The sequence below is a fragment of the Amia ocellicauda genome, chromosome 3 (assembly GCF_036373705.1).
Source record: "Amia ocellicauda isolate fAmiCal2 chromosome 3, fAmiCal2.hap1, whole genome shotgun sequence".
Classification (NCBI taxonomy): Eukaryota; Metazoa; Chordata; class Actinopteri; order Amiiformes; family Amiidae; genus Amia; species Amia ocellicauda.
In genome coordinates this window covers 38,044,732-38,060,933 of record NC_089852.1, presented here as the reverse complement: position 1 = coordinate 38,060,933, position 16,202 = coordinate 38,044,732, and the positions used below count along the sequence as shown (strand labels likewise).

Here is a 16,202-nt window from a genome sequence, read left to right as displayed (position 1 = left end):
CAATATGAAAGCTGCACTATTAAAGTCAAATGTCCATCAGCTGTTTTCCTGTGTAAAGCTCTATGGACTGTATACTGAGCATATCGGTTTAATGTTTGCTGTTCGGTTTTGTATAAAAATGTTGCTTTTTCACAATGAAATAGGGTATGAGAGATCTTAAAAGCCAAGCTTGATTTTCGTAATTGAAAATTGAAAGCTTGTTCACCTAGAAACTCCTGCATCAGTGCTGGAAAGCGCTTGTATCCAGTGCAGACGTGTGTTTCTGGCAGCACACAGAGCTGAGCTCCTCACCCGTTTCAATACAGACCCACCGGCACACATCTGAGACTGACAAGCACCGGAACCACGTCTAGTTTGCTGTATTATATCGGTTGATGTGCGATTGTGAAGCAAAGATATGTCTGAGTCCAAATTTACCCGGATTTCATGGAGATTTTTCAACTTAGAAATGACTCGGAATCGTGCATTTCAGGTCTCCAAGTGTCAAAATCTAATTAAACGTTTTATTTTTGTACTTTGTCAAATGAATGTACTAAATCTAAGCAACAGGGTATATTGCTAATGCACAATGATGTTGGAAAGGGGCATGTGCAGTCGGGACCGGCCGGAAACTCGAGCGCTGCGGTGGAGGTGCGAGGGCCGGGTGGGACGCAGCTCTCCCTGCGCTCGGATCTTGGGGTCACATGCTTGTGCCAGGAAAGTGACTCCGCTCACAATATCAAGGCGTTGACATGAATGGCACTGACTCGGAGAAACCTATCAATTAAACCCAGTGTAAATACAGAACCGGTAGAAATCATTGCAAAGTTTGTTTAGTTAGTCATGATTTCCAAAGTGTGTGTATAGGGGTGTAAGACATTTTACACTTTGTGTTTTCAACTTGATTCATGCTACAGAACTGGGACTAAAGAGCCTACTAATGAGTAATGGCATACTGTTCAGAGTTGCACACATCCATGCTGCATGACCCTCAATTTCAATGAGTAGTGCCAGCTTTGATTTACATTTTATGGCAAGGGGCTTTAGTTAAAATATAAAATCGCACCATTTCAAAAAGGTGGGATTATAACTGCCCATCCTCTGGAAACTGGAAACGCGACTTGATGAAGGATGTCTCGGTATTCATCCAATCATGTATGGAAAGCTTTGGGGTGGTAATTAAGACCAAAGCTTGGTATTTATCCCGTTAAATGTATAACGAAGTGGTATTTACATTTACAGTCCCCACAGTGCTGAGCATCCATCATGACGTCATTGAGTAGACGCCCTCATTTATCCAAGGTAATTTACATGGTTTTACCAACACTAAACTGACACACAAAGTGGACAGTTAAATAAAAGGCAACGTCTAACCTGGTTAAAGGAGGCTCTTCGGGGTTTGTTGTGCTCGCAAGGCCAGGGGCGGTTTCTCTTGCTCATGAGTCCGCCCCCGCAGCTGCTCCGCCCGGCGCGCCGATACTCCCGCACCGCTCGCAGGCAGCTGAGGAAAGTACGGTGGCCGAGCGGGTGAGCACCGAAAATGAGTCTCTCCGACTACAACAGGTCTCCGCGAAAGCAATGCACTACTAATTTACACTTTGTAAGTATAAACGCATCGACGGTTTCGGGCTGTTTTCTGTCACCTTATGTTTGTTGCAACAGCATCCCAAATGCATTGTTTCTATCCAGAGTTTGCGACACTAACTCAAGAGTACAGTTATGTTCATAATAACAGTTTTCTACGAGAGGTTTACTAGGACAGTGTATGCGGGTTTTCAGAAGTGCAACAGCAGTAATAAGAGGACAGATCCAATGGAAACACGTGTTGTTTTTACTGAGGAACATACTTCCGTCTTAGTTCCGATGATCCAGGTTTTAATTTAGGGTGATTTCCATAGAGTTGGTCAAGCATGTCGGAAAGCATAAGGTACGAGACATGACGTTTAAAATGCATCAGTAAACTATTCGTATGACTGTAGAGTACATTGTTACCCACTATGAGACGTCTTTCAAAGACGGAATTGTTTGTTTTACGTTCACATGTCATGTAGCCTGTCAGCCTGCCTTAGTTTACATACGTGCCTCTGAAGTGGATAACATCATCTTCATATGACTTTTCATACGGGGTGAACTTGTTTTGAAAAATAATTTACATAATAATTGCAATTGAAACGATGACATTCTTATAATACAAAAAAAATAACATTCATAGAGGTTACACAGAGGTGACACTTGTCAGTATTCCTGACCATTTTTGATCGACTGCATGTTTTTACCAGTCAGATTGCACCACGCCTGTGTTTTCCGCAGGATTGTAAAGGCAGAGCTAAAGGCCAGCCACCCTAACCCGTCCTAGAGTTTGGATACTCCACTTTTGAAGTCAGATTTGTGGTCTGGGAGGTTTTAAAGTGATTAATAGGCTCCCATGCTTGCCATATAATTGTTTAGTTGCTAGTGCAGGCTACACAGATATATTCTGTATCCTTCGGGATATAGCCTACTCAATTGTTTATTTCCATACAGTGCCATATGTTCCATACTTAATACATATATACATTTTAATAGAAATCAGATTCAGTATATATCACTGACTATGACAAGTCTTAAAATTTATATAACGAATTGGCTTGTTTGCATGAGAACAAAAGTATATAGAAAAAGTGAAGAATGCCCCCGTTGTAAATGGAGATGCATACAGAGTCTGTTTGAGTAGTTGGGTGTGGATGGCAACCCTATATTTATTATATGTATGTCAATATGATATTCTATTAAGTGACCATAATTCAGATTAGACCTTTTTTACACCATGCATCTGAAGAGATGCTATTGTGGACAGTTAATTGGTTGTTTTATTCAAATAAGAAAGAACAGATCTACCGTAGAGTGAAGTACACTGAGTTTGCCTATCAGTTTAAGAGTTATTGAATCATAGACAAGGAATGCACCACACCCTACCTAGACCTTTCCTTAAGACTACAGAGCAGCTTATCAATGAAAACTAATGCATTAGTACACTACACCTGTCAAAGCTGTTATCAGCTGAAGATATCTACATTTCTTCTTTTGCACTACATCTTCTAAGTTGCTCTACTTTTCAGGCTTACTTTAGTATCAGGGAAAAAGTATTATGATCTATGACTCTTCAACTATCAGGTGTACAGAACAGGCCTTGGTTCCTTAACTGGTTTCCCCTTTCCTTTGGATTCCCAGCAATCCCCCATTGTAGAGCTGAACATCGGGGGCCAGTTCTACAGCACATCTCTGAGCACGCTCAGGAAGTATCCCAGATCCAAGCTGGCTGAGATGTTCAATGGGGAGCCCAAGCTGAGGAAAGACACAGAGGGCCGCTTCTTCATTGACCGCGATGGGACGCACTTCAGACACATCCTGGACTTCCTGCGCACTCAGAGGCTGCCCAGTGAGAGCGTGACAGAGGTGTACAAGGAAGCTCTCTTCTACGACATCGAGCCCCTCATCAAGCAGCTGGAGGACTCCCCGCAGATATTTGGGGAAGTCGTTGGCAGGCAACAGTTCCTGGCCAGGGTCCCCAATTACCAGGAAAACCTGGAGGTGATCATCAGAATAGCCCGTGCGGAGGCTGTAGCCGCTCGGCAGTCCACGGTCATCGTGTGCGTTCTGAGAACAGAGGAGGATTCGTCTCGCTACAACGACGCCATCAACAGCCTTGACTCTGACAAAGAGTCAGTGGTGAGGTTCGGGCCGTGGAAAGCAACTCCCAGCATCGCGGACCTGCTGGACTGTATCAAAATGGACATCGAGGCCAAGGGCTATAAGATCAGCTATCAGCCACACACTGCAGACAAGGGCTTCCGTTTCAAAAGCTACGACTTCTTTTACAAATTCCTGTTCACTTGGTGGTAAAGCTATGGTAATATACACATCATCCGTGTTTTAATAAATGCTAAGCAGGGTCTATGATGAAGGTATAGACTGCTTATTGGACTTCCTTTTTAGTTTAAAAGTTTTCTATTAGTGCATGATTTTAATTGTCTGGCTATCAACTGGTGTTAGGCTACTCCATGTCAAAGCCAATATTGTCAAATCAAAACAAGTGATTAACATTGTTACATTTCCTTACAGAAAACGTCCATAAATCCATTAAAAAACAAATGCACAATGCATCGAAACTAGACCACAAGGCTGTATTTATTTTTCTTTTCATGCCAAAGATTTCAAGTTGACCATCACAATTTATCCAATTAAATGTTGTTGTTGTTTTTTTTTTAAACTAACTACTGAAATGTATGATTCATTTTTCTTTGAAAAGGTAAAAGTCCTACATTGTGGCTATAACTAAGATGTTTTGTGTATGCTGGTGATTTAAGAGTGTAATATTGTAATTTATAATAAAAAATGAACTATTAAAAAGAAAAGAAATACAGATGTATGTAGTGATTTGTATTTAATCAATTTAATAAAATATATATTTTAAATTCAAAATGCTTGAAGCAATGCCTGTAAATCTTTGAATTCACACACAACCTGAATACACACGCACACATGTAATTTTATTTGAGTACCCAGTAGTGTGGATTACAAGTGTAATATTTTAAAACATACACACTATATGTCTCACGGGTGACAGATCAAACAAACTTGTTATTAAAAGGGGGTATTCAACAACAGACAGGTTTATTTATGTATAAAAAAACTAAGCTAAGTTAAATAGATCTATGTGCTGAGTTCACCATCACATACCCCATTGCCCCATTGGTCTAGTTTTCAAAGGCAAGACCACTAGATACAGAATGTGGTCCTTAGGGAAGTTTATGTCCAGGCACATTTTTGGCTGAATTAATTTTTATCCCAATCTTTTTTCCTTTTGTGTCACCTTAGACCCTTATTTCCCAGCAGAAGTATAAAACAAAACCCACAACCCCCGGCCATAACACACCTCTGTGATGTACAAGCTGTGCAGGGCTGGGCAGCCTGGCCTCACACAGGCACACAAGCCTGGAGGCTCCACTTTTAAGGACCACTTAAAAAGTAATAAGGGAGTGTTTCCAAAAGATGCACACGGTGGGAGATTAAAGCCTCCTCAGTGGAGGAAGTCACAGTAAAATGGAAAAACAATATAAATCTTTAGGATTTATATTGCTGCTAACTTGAATTATATGGAAAACGTATACAGGAGAGGGAATATATAACGCAATTTAAATTGAGTGTATAGAGATTATAGTATCTGTATGCTACACAGCACTACGGCAGCCTAAAGAGACAAACCGGTTGGGACCTGAATGTCATTACAAAACGCGTTTGATGAATGACGGGCAGAGTACGTTCGCCTTGTCCTGTACCTAAACAATGGCAGCGCATTTAAAAAAGAGAGTTTATGAAGAATTTTCCAAAGTTGTTCAGGTAAGTACTTTCTACATACTTTGTAAAACACACAGATTATGGGTCTTAATATTTCATGTCTTTTCTAGCGCTCTGGAAAAAGCACAAGCTGGGCAGGTTTGTGTAGCCGTAGATAGAGCCTCGTCGGCGGGTAAATACATCAGGAAAATGTCCCGAAAGCCTTTGGCCCGTTCTGCTGTTTCGCTTCATTCCTGTTGTTATCCAAATATACGTTTATTTACTTAACAGTCAATGCTGTATAAAATAAACATTTATTTTGAATGCATTTGTGGTGGGATTGAGTATTAAACATTTTTGTACAGGTGTACTTTATACACAAGTATTCATGGCGGTGTAATTTTGTCTCTATATATACCCATACGTCTGGTATATTATTAATATTAAAATTAGGTTGTTCATTATTCCTTGGTTATGTTGCAGAAAATGAAAAGTATGTCAAGTGGAAGTTAAAAATCTGACGTATATCTCTTCAAAGAAATAAGATCTGAAAATAAGTGTTTCCCCTCTGTATTTACTTAGCCTACAGGTATTTATGACAGTATACTATAAAGACAAGTTGCTCAGTTTACCATGTGAATAATCTATGTAGTCCTATACAATTTGAACCGTGGTGATTTGAATTATTTGTGTGTGTACTGCAGCATATTGCTACTCTCTTTCCACTGACAAAATAATTATATAATATAGGCTACAATTATTTAGGAGGGGTTGCATTTACAGGATAAGTTAAATGCAAACATGTTACACAGGGGTGCATTTTACTATTTTAAAAAGCATGAAGAAGTAAACGTTAGGCAATATTTTCCTTCTGGTCTCAGATACACCAGCATGAAGAGCTTCCAGCTAAGAAGCTGCGATTGACCAAGCCCAGCAAGTCGGCCGCCCTCCATATTGACCTGTGCAAGGCCAGCAACCCCACTGATGCCCTACAGTACCTCCTGCATTTCGCCCGCAAACCCGTTGAGGCTGAGAGTGTGGAAGGGGTGGTGCGCATCCTCCTGGAGTATTACTACAAGGTAAAGGACCACAAAAGAGTGTGTGTAGATCACTGTGTGTGATTATGTCCCCCCATCATAATCCCTCCTACAGACATTAGCTACCATGCTTTGAAAGCCTTTTATTTTTTTTGATGAGTAAACATTGTAGTTATTTCACATAAGTAACAATTAATAAACTCATTGAAGAACTGGTATCAAACTATTGTGGCTGAATAGAACAGAATGGAGTGCCCACATAATCAGCTGGACCAGATGTGCAGAAATAGGGATAAATGTAATGCACATATGATTTTATAGGATATGTTTAACCAGTAATAACAAGTTAATGGTTTAATTCTTCCAAGTTTGGCTTTTCAATTCTAAATAAAATGACGGAGAATTTGCTTTTGACCTGAAGGAGACGGACAGCTCTGTAAGGCTGAAGATTGCTTCTCTGCTGGGTTTGCTCTCCAAAACTGAGGGGTTTTCTCCAGACTGCATAGTGGATGATGCCATTAACACTCTCAACAATGAAAGTAAGTGATTTAACTTCTTTATCACAATGTGTCTTTAACACTAGAAGTGCCGACATTTAGAACTACCTTCAAGCGCCATAGCCAGTCCTTTTAACCAACAGCTCTTTAACAGCTGCAATATGACAATCAAAGGCAAACCATCGTATACAACTCAGAAGTTTTATTCATGAACTTCAAAGCCAACATTTACATAGCACAAATGTAGTATTTAAATTGAAATATGATCATAAAACAGTAATATTATTGTTTTAAATAACAATGCACTTTTTTCTAAACACGCACACTGCAGTCAAAACATGAATATCTATATAGTCTACAATAAGCAAAAAGTTCAAAAATGGCATACAATAAGAGAATTAAAAAAGTGTAAACATAAATATTGGAATAATGCTCAAAAGCAATATTTTATAGTTCAAAAATAACTTGCATTTATCAAAACATAATTGTATACTAAAGTAAACATTTTCAACATCATGTAAACTTTGTTTTCAACATACACTGCTTTTAGTCAGTGTAGCTTTGTATTTCAAGAAGCAATTTACTATATATATAGCCTGCATACCTGAGAGCTCAGTACAGTCCACACAGGACACGTTTCTGCGCTTTCTCTGCATGAGCTCGTACCCCACACTGCAATTTGACAGCCTCTCCAGATGAACACTTTTACTCCACGAAAATATAGCATTGCAATAAATGCTCTTCCACTGATAATGTCCAGGAATCATTATTTTGTGTGCGATGTGTCTGCGCTATTGCACTCTGTACTACGTGCAGCAGCAATCGTGTATTGATCAATAGAGTAAAAGCACTCGGTGCCATTTGGACCTGGCGTTTCACTCACAATGTGTTCACAACACTGGCACAAAACCACAAATTATCATTCCCAGTCATTCCCAATATCACTGATGCCCCTGAATCAGTCATGTTCATATACACAGCATTTTCAAAACGCGCTCTCTTCAGTCTCCTTTTCCAATCCATGTTTATTTGCGGGTAATCACTGTATGCACTCAATCTGAATACAGCTGTAAGAAAACACCTGTAATGCTGTACAATGCGTCTGTTTTTCAAGCACAAGACAGACTGTAGACAGGTAGAAATCGCCACTGTAGCGCCAGACTGACTGTATTGTAAAAGGAAAGCAGGATTATGCGTTATATTTGAGTTATTATGTATTTAAATGACCGGTCAAAATAACCAGATTTTGGCTATTCTAGGTAAATGTGTTTATAACTTATTTTCGCGTTTATCCAGCTAAAACGCTTTAGGCATGTTTAATACATATAGTTTGGAAAAGTCACGAACTGGTATGCACAGTGTATTTAGGAACACGGAGTTATTCAAATTTTAATAACCAAATCGGTCAAATTGACCGGCTCTGCGCTTCTAGTGTTAAAACATGTACTACTGTTGGCTGAGGTGGTGGAATGTGGTCTGTGACTAGCTGACCTCTCTTCTCCCACAGCTCTGTTGTTCTGTCACTGTTCTGTCGCTGATGGGCCGATGTTGATTCCCTGCCTCTTTTTGTTATCATTGGAAACAGAATCGCACCAGGTGCTTGCACAGTTGCTGGACACTCTTCTTGTCATTGGCACCCAGCTTCCAGAGAGCCAAGCCCTCAGACTGCAGTTAGTGGAAGTGGCCTGCAAGGTAAGAGATAAAGCAGTGTACCCTGTGATTGTATTGATTGTATACATTATTCCTTTAAACAGTGCTGTTAATTGGACCATTTGTGTATAACGGTTTGTGTTTTTTCCAAAACATATACAGTCACCATTATACAAGCTTTGGACCATTGTAGTTGGAAAAAAACGAATCATGCCTTTTTATTTATCGGTATTTGCCTTCTGCAGCATCTTACAGACACCTATTTCGGGGTGAGGAACAAATGCCTACAGCTGCTGGGCTGTCTGGGTTCTGTGGAGAAGCCCAAGTCCAAGGAGAATGAGATTGTGGCAGTTAAGGATGTCCTGACGATCATCAGTGATTACTTCGGTGATCAGGATCCCAGGGTCCGCACCGCAGCGATCAAAGCCATGGTATGACATTCCTGTCTTACAGATGCAAAAGGCTAATTTAAGCACTGGGAGGGATTCGTTTATTGCAATTAATCGCCTGCTTTTTTTTTTTTTCCTTTCCCCAGCTGCAACTGCATGAACGAGGAATTAAACTACAGCAAACAATTTACAGCCAGGTAAATGAAGAGAGAAAAAAAGGCCAGGAATAGTGTCTCTGCTGTTTTACAGAACATTCTGTAATCCAACCTTTTCTTAGTTACACTGGTCTGAGTGGATTTATGTTGTGCAAATGGATGTCCTTAATATAACTCCTTCTCCGTGTTATTGGAAGGACTTGCCTGACTCTCATGCTTCTTCACACAATCCCTGTAGGCCTGTAGGCTGCTGTCTGATGACTATGAGCAGGTCCGCTCCGCAGCCGTCCAGATGGTGTGGGTACTGAGCCAGCTCTATCCCGAAAGGTAGGGTCCTGAGTCAAGACAAGACACACTTATAAAAGCTGCAATCAGGAAACCCGTTGCCTGTGTTCTTCCATTCTGCTGACATGTTTAGAAAAGTCAAATTTAAATCCTGTTAAAAAATTATATGTGCACTTTCAATACTTGGTTTCTAGTAGTAATATACATTTAAAAGGAAAACAGGAGTCAATTCCTTAAAATATTAGATATTGTTAATTACGTCTTCTGCAATAATTTCCTCTGAACAAAATCGTGATTTTTTTGTATCACTTTGATTCCCATTCGGTGGAATAATTTCCAGATAAAGGGCTGATCGGCAGGATAAGAGCTTTAATTGTGATTTTGTTGTCTGTGTAATAGTGCCTGCCATTAACAGAATGTGTCTTTACTCTACATAGCATTGTCCCTATTCCCTCCTCCAATGAAGAGATACGACTGGTAGATGATTCCTTTGGCAAGATCAGCCACATGGTCAGTGATGGATCATGGGTAGTCAGAGTGCAAGCTGCTAAACTGTTGGTAAGTCCTGTAATGTTCAAGACTATCTGATTTCAAGTAATTGCCCTGAGGAAAAGCAGCACAACCTTGTTTATTTTGCAGGGCTCCATGCAGCAGGTCAGTGCTCACTTTCTGGAACAGACTCTGGACAAGAAGCTGATGTCTGATCTGAGGGTAAGTGTGCATTAGGGAAATGGTTGGCCTATTAAACCATATCATTCAGATTTCATATGGAGAGTTATCTTGTCGATATGTTTCCCTTTGAAATGTTTGTTTTAAACATGTAGTTTCCTGTTTGTAAAGAGGTAGAGGGCTGCTAAAGCATGCCTCCTCTCTGTATTTGATTTGGATTCCGGTCTCTTCAGAAAATAATGTATTGTTCTCTCATAATGTAATTTTCTGACATTTTTAGTGATAGTTATTAAACAAATGTAGTTCTAGATTAATGTCCTCTAAACATTTGTATAGTGACTGCTGTGTCTTTCCCCCAGAGGAAACGTACCGCTCACGAGAGGGCCAAGGAGCTGTACAGCTCAGGGGAGTTCTCCTCGGGCAGGAAGTGGGCAGATGATGCTCCCAAGGAGAAAGTGGACACGTTCTCTGTCAACTTGATTGACTCTGGTGCTTGTGGGGCTTTTGTGCATGGACTGGAGGATGAGATGTATGGTGCGTATCTTAACCATGTTTTGACATTTCAAGTCATTGTGTAATGACTCAAAATATGAAATTAATTCTCACGTTCTTCATTACATGGTGGATATACCCTGGATAATGCCTGGAAATTAAACATGTATGTTTGTAACTTATATCTATTCAGAGAAGACTTGGAATTTAATTGTCATTCAAATCATACTTATTAGTTTAGAGATTCGTTAAATGTGAAATTTTGGTTTTTAAAATTAAAATGGAAAATGAAATTAAATGTGGTATTTGTTATGCTCCTTTTTTCATTCACTAAAAAGCTCCAGAGCAAGCAAGTCATATTCATTCATGAGCGCACATACATGTTGTGTAGTGAAGCACATGTGATTGTGGATGGATCTGCCTTTGTGTTAAAATCAGTGTGTTGACTCGTGTGTGTGTGTGTGTGTGTGTGTGCGCAGAGGTACGCATCGCAGCAGTGGAGGCTTTGTGCGCTCTGGCCCAGTCCTCCCCCAGCTTTGCGGAGAAGTGCCTGGACTTCTTGGTGGACATGTTTAACGATGAGATCGAGGAGGTGCGGCTGCAGTCCATCCATGTCCTGCGCCAGATCTCCACACACATCACCCTGCGAGAGGACCAGCTGGACACCGTGCTGGCTGTGCTGGAGGTACGCCGGGGCACTGCATCACGGGAGAAGATGCATCGTTAGTAATCAATTAAGGCACAAACTGAAGAAATCATCCCCCCCTGTCTTTTCACTCTGAATTCAGGACTCCTCTCGGGACATCAGGGAAGCCCTGCATGAGCTGCTGTGCTACACCAACGTGTCCACCAAGGAGTGCATCCAGCTGGCTCTCGTGGAGCTGCTGAAGAACTTGACCAAGTACCCAACCGACCGCAACTCGGTGTGGAAGTGAGTGCTCTGCCCAAACTCTGGTCTCAATGCCTATGCCATGACTGGACCCATGACCACAGTGTTTAAAAGGCCCTTCTGTGATTAGTGTGTAGTAATTGTCTCCCTCTGTATTTGTGTTTCAGGTGTTTGAAGTTTCTGGGGGCAAGACACCCGACCCTAGTGCTGCCTATAGTCCCAGAGCTGCTGAGCACTCACCCCTACTTCGACACCCCTGAGCCGGACATGGATGACCCAGCATGTATCCTTTCAAAAGCCTTGGAAATATCATTAGTACTGCCACTTACATTTTATACAGTAGCAATATCAATTGATTCAAATTCAGGTATAACATGTTTAATACAACATTTGAAATGATGATACAGTTTTATTTTTTCCTTGACCTGTACTTCTCAGACATTGCTGTTTTGGTTTTGGTTTTCAATGCTGCCAAGTCATGCCCTACAATGTCGGCGCTCTTCTCTGACCACACGTTCAGACATTATGCCTATCTGCGAGACAGCCTCTCTCACCTGGTTCCTCAGCTGCGGGTAAAACAGACAGAAATAAACACCCACTTATGTGTACTCACATATTTACACTTGCTGTCTAATTCTGAATCCTTTCCTCTGAATAAATTGCGCTTGTTTTCTGATAATCGCTACTTATGAACAGCCGAAACATAGTCCACATTACAAGTGAAAGATGAATGGTATCCAAACTCTAGGAGACCATTTCTGTTCTTTACTACAGAAGATGAAGTGCCCTCAAGGCAAGTTTGGTATTGCTCACTCTGAGGATTTGGTTTCTCCTCCTTGCTTTCCTGTGCAGCTCCCAGGCCGGAAGCTGGTCTGTGTGTCGGATTCGTCTGGTATCGCATCCAGTGTGGAGTCTTCCCAGCAGTTCCTCCAGGAGAGTCTGGCTAGAGTTTGTACCATCCAACACCTGGAGGCCCAAGGCGCCCAGGATCTGCTTGACTTTACGATCAGGTGAGGTCAGAGGCTCGTGGGCCAGGGCTGTGTGCATTGGCTGATGCCTGTGAACATTATTTTTAAACAAATGACCACTGTACCCTGCCCTTCAGCATGTTTAATGACAGCCATCTTTAGAATCTTTAGAACACTCTTTAGAACTGTGGTCTCCAACCCTGGTCCTGGGGAGCGCCAATCCATGTCATCTTATAGGTCATCTCATAGGTCATCTCAAATCACCAATTTCTAAAAACTGGGAACACATGGGAGTAATGAATCAATTAAGGAACTTAACCAAGTGATTTCTAGACTCAAGAGGCTGAAGGTGTTCAGAGGATTGCTCCAATGGTTTCTAAATGACTGAATTTACCACACAACCTGCTTAATTGTTTCAAATTAAATACTTTGAGGTGTTTACTTTCAGGTGATAGAAGGGTGGTCTACAAAACTTGCTGGATACCCAGGACCAGGGTTGGAGACCACTGTTGTTTGTGTGTTTGTTCCATTTATTTTAATTACAAATAGTAATCTATTTTGATTGTAAAGTAATATTGTATTGTAATGTAATGTGTAGTACTAGTAAAGTAATTTTCAGATACCAAAAAGGAATGGTTACTACATCTTAAACTCTTATAGGATTGTATAAACTTACATTTAGTAAAAACACACATCTTCTTGAATCTGTTCAAAGTTGTTGTTCTCTCATTCCGACACAGAGACCTCAAGAGACTAGGGGAGCTACAGACAGAGTTGGCTGGGGCAGCTGATTTCTCTGCGACATACTTGCACTGTCAGCTATTGCTAATGAAAGTAAGTAGATTCCCAAAATGTTAGAAATGGAAGAATGTGTTGTTCACCTATGAATTGTCCTTGTTGAATTCCTTGTTGAATATTTGGTTTGTGCTCCAGAGAGGCACAGATTAAGTCTTGTTCGATAAAATGACCTGGGATCTTGTTACAGGCCTTGCAGGAGAAGCTGTGGAATGTCGCCGTCCCACTTTACCTGAAACAGAACGCCATGGCGTCTGCAGCTGCCCGGCAGGTGAGGACCAGCAGAGCCACGAAGTTAATGGGCAGAAACGGAAATACATTTCTTCTCAGTTTTACTCTCAGTGGAATCCACTCCACATTACAATCCCTGATGTACTTCCACGGTTTATCAGGTTAATTAAGTAGAGATCTGGGGATAATTCAGAGACTGCACTCTCTAGTCCTGTGACATTACTCTTCCATATATGCTAGATCCCCCCATAGTATTGCATTAGATCTGTAGCTTGAGGACTTATCTAAACACGTGTGTGTGTGTGTGTGTGTGTGTGTATTGTTTTACTGCGACAAAATACTAAAGTTCTATGGTGCCCTGGGTCTGCTTGGTTTCAGATTCTGGAGGAGACATACAAGTTAGAGTTCCTGTATGGTGGTCTGGAAAACAGACAGGTGGCCATCATTCATCACGTCCGCCTGCAGGCCAAAGCGTTGCAGCTGGTCCTGATGGCGCGCACCAGACGAGGGCAAGTCCTGTGGTCGCACCTCGGTCACGCCGCCGTCCTCGGAGACACTGCTCGCTCTCAGACTGCCTTTCCAAACTTTAGGGCCAGACCAAATGAAAGGCTTGACCACAAAGAACAAACCTGCCCCATATTTGGTTTAATTTTTTGCAAGAAGCTGCTGTTTACTACCTTTAAATCAGAATGCAATAGGATACAAGATTGTACTTTGTGATACCTGTGCAGGTCAAGGTTTTAATTTGGTCTGGGGCCTTAGGCATTGTGTTAATCTTTGCTATCTACATTTATTGATTCATCTTTCATGTAAAGATATGAAACCCAAAATAATTTGTAATGAAATTGTTTTGAAAACGTATTAATTTTTTTTATTTGCAGAGTGGAGCCTCTTTTGAGTGTCTGTGAAAAGTTTCTCCAGGAAGTGGACGCATTTCAAAGGTATTCCTCTCCTCATCCCTCTGGTGTCTACAAAACGAATTGACAATTAGTTAAGTCACAAAATATCCAATATTGTAATTTCCTCGTTTTCCCTGAAGGTGTTTTGCATCAGAGCTGCCCCATTTCCAGGACAGTTTTGTGGAGAAGCTCTTAGAACTGATGCCCAGGCTGGTGGCCTGCAAACCTGTGGACCTTGTGAAGATCCTTCAGACCACCCTGAGGCAGAGTGGCTTCCTGCACCTCAAACTGCCAGAACAGGTCAGCTTGAGGTTCTGTCTTACATCAGTGAATCCACACGCTGTCACAACTGTGTTTTTCTTTAGATTTTGCTCACACACACACACACACACACACACACACATACACTATTCCTCACAAGACTTTTCAATCCATTAGATACACAGAGCGACGGCAACCATCATTGAACCAACAGGAGAGTCTGATAATCCACTGAGGTTCACATCTGGATTGGTTGTGGCTCTGGATGTTGATGCCACACTGGAACATGTGCAGGATCCACAAACCTCGGTGAAGGTTCAGGTATGTATTTTATCATTGTGAGCATTCTGATTAGATTCTTATTTAGAGGATGCGGTCTGTATTATTAATGTAACCTGCCTGTAAGCAAGAGAGATCGAAGGCACGTGAGGGTCATTCTCCTTCATGGCACAGCCAGACCCTTGATTTGAAAAAGCTGATAAAAGGTTATTCGATTTGACTGTGATTGGTAGGTGGCCTATTGCCTGTCAATGTAGATTGGAGAGGATGCACACCTGAGGGGTACATACTACAGCATATTCCAAACCCTGAAATGTCTCACGCTGCCATGCATAACTAGTCTTCTATACAATACACAGTGATGCTTTTCCATTCCCTCCTACAGGTTCTCTACCCAGATGGACAGGCACATGTCATCCACCCTAAGCCTGGTGATTTCAGGAAACCCGGGCCTGGGAGGCACAGGCTTATAACACAAGTGTACCTCTCCCATTCCGCCTGGACAGGTAGGGCATCTTTTGTGTGTAACTACAAGAGTTTACAACTGTACTTCTAGACAAAATAAACACAAACCTGTGCTTTCCTTGGTGAAGGTCATTGGTTTGACTTCAGAGTATGTTTCATGCTTGGATTGTTAACCATTGTAACGACTTGAGCATGACTTGCCCGAGACATTTGTCACAATGCAACATGTCACTGCAAATGTCTGGCATTGTTTTACTCCCACTCTCGTGCCACGGCAATCCAAGAGACATGGAAGAACCCCGCCCCCCCACACACACAAATGTGACCTTTTGTCTTGCAGATGCTGAATAGGTTTCTGCTGTGCCCCGTTCGAGCTGTAGTTTTTCTTCATCAAATAAAGCAAGTTGTCTTGTGTGCTTTTGCAGAGCCATGCCAGATTGAGGTGAGGTTGCTGCTTGCCTACAGCTCCAGCACCAGCAGGGCCTCGGCGCTCAAGCCAGCCTGGAACGAGAGCACAGAGGGGCTGCCGTCCTTGGACAGCTCCATCGAGGGCACCATTCCCTTCAGCAAGCCTGTCAAAGTGTTCATCATGCCCAAACCCACCCGGCGCTGATACCTACCGTCACCCAGCATCTCATGGCTACTTTTAAAAGCTGTGTGGACTGAATTTACATCTCATAGATCACACCCTCTTGCTGTAAAGGATGTAAATAATACAAGTTTGTAAATTATTTTTCCACATATTTTTGTCTTAAATAAAATAGTTGTTAAATTAGTAACTAGTTGTTTCATACTTGTCAATACAAAACCAGAACTGCTACATCTCTCATTTTTAATTACCTTGTGAAGTGTTAAGTGATCATGTATTCCTGCCATAAAAAGTGTCATCAACAGACACACTACTTGGTTATTATATTCAAAATAAATACCTGGAAAATATTAAACC

The 16,202-nt window shown here is 41.5% G+C and overlaps 2 protein-coding genes across 2 annotated transcripts; both read left to right on the top strand.

The window, feature by feature from the left end:
* Positions 1-1,342: 1,342 nt before the first annotated feature.
* kctd14 (potassium channel tetramerization domain containing 14) lies at positions 1,343-4,440 on the top strand. The gene is made up of 2 exons (XM_066699331.1): positions 1,343-1,579; positions 3,190-4,440. The coding sequence occupies exons 1-2, from the start codon at positions 1,520-1,522 to the stop codon at positions 3,859-3,861; spliced, it is 732 nt and encodes a 243-aa protein (XP_066555428.1). The 5' UTR covers positions 1,343-1,519; the 3' UTR covers positions 3,862-4,440.
* A 787-nt stretch (positions 4,441-5,227) lies between these two features.
* On the top strand, positions 5,228-16,031 carry ints4 (integrator complex subunit 4). Its single transcript, XM_066699330.1, has 23 exons — positions 5,228-5,358; positions 6,177-6,374; positions 6,754-6,871; positions 8,415-8,521; positions 8,725-8,910; positions 9,015-9,065; positions 9,262-9,350; positions 9,746-9,866; positions 9,948-10,019; positions 10,337-10,511; positions 10,949-11,154; positions 11,258-11,400; positions 11,526-11,641; positions 11,797-11,930; positions 12,211-12,368; positions 13,067-13,160; positions 13,312-13,392; positions 13,731-13,861; positions 14,234-14,293; positions 14,392-14,551; positions 14,690-14,833; positions 15,177-15,297; positions 15,682-16,031. The coding sequence occupies exons 1-23, from the start codon at positions 5,305-5,307 to the stop codon at positions 15,867-15,869; spliced, it is 2,907 nt and encodes a 968-aa protein (XP_066555427.1). The 5' UTR covers positions 5,228-5,304; the 3' UTR covers positions 15,870-16,031.
* The last annotated feature ends 171 nt before the right edge of the window (positions 16,032-16,202 follow it).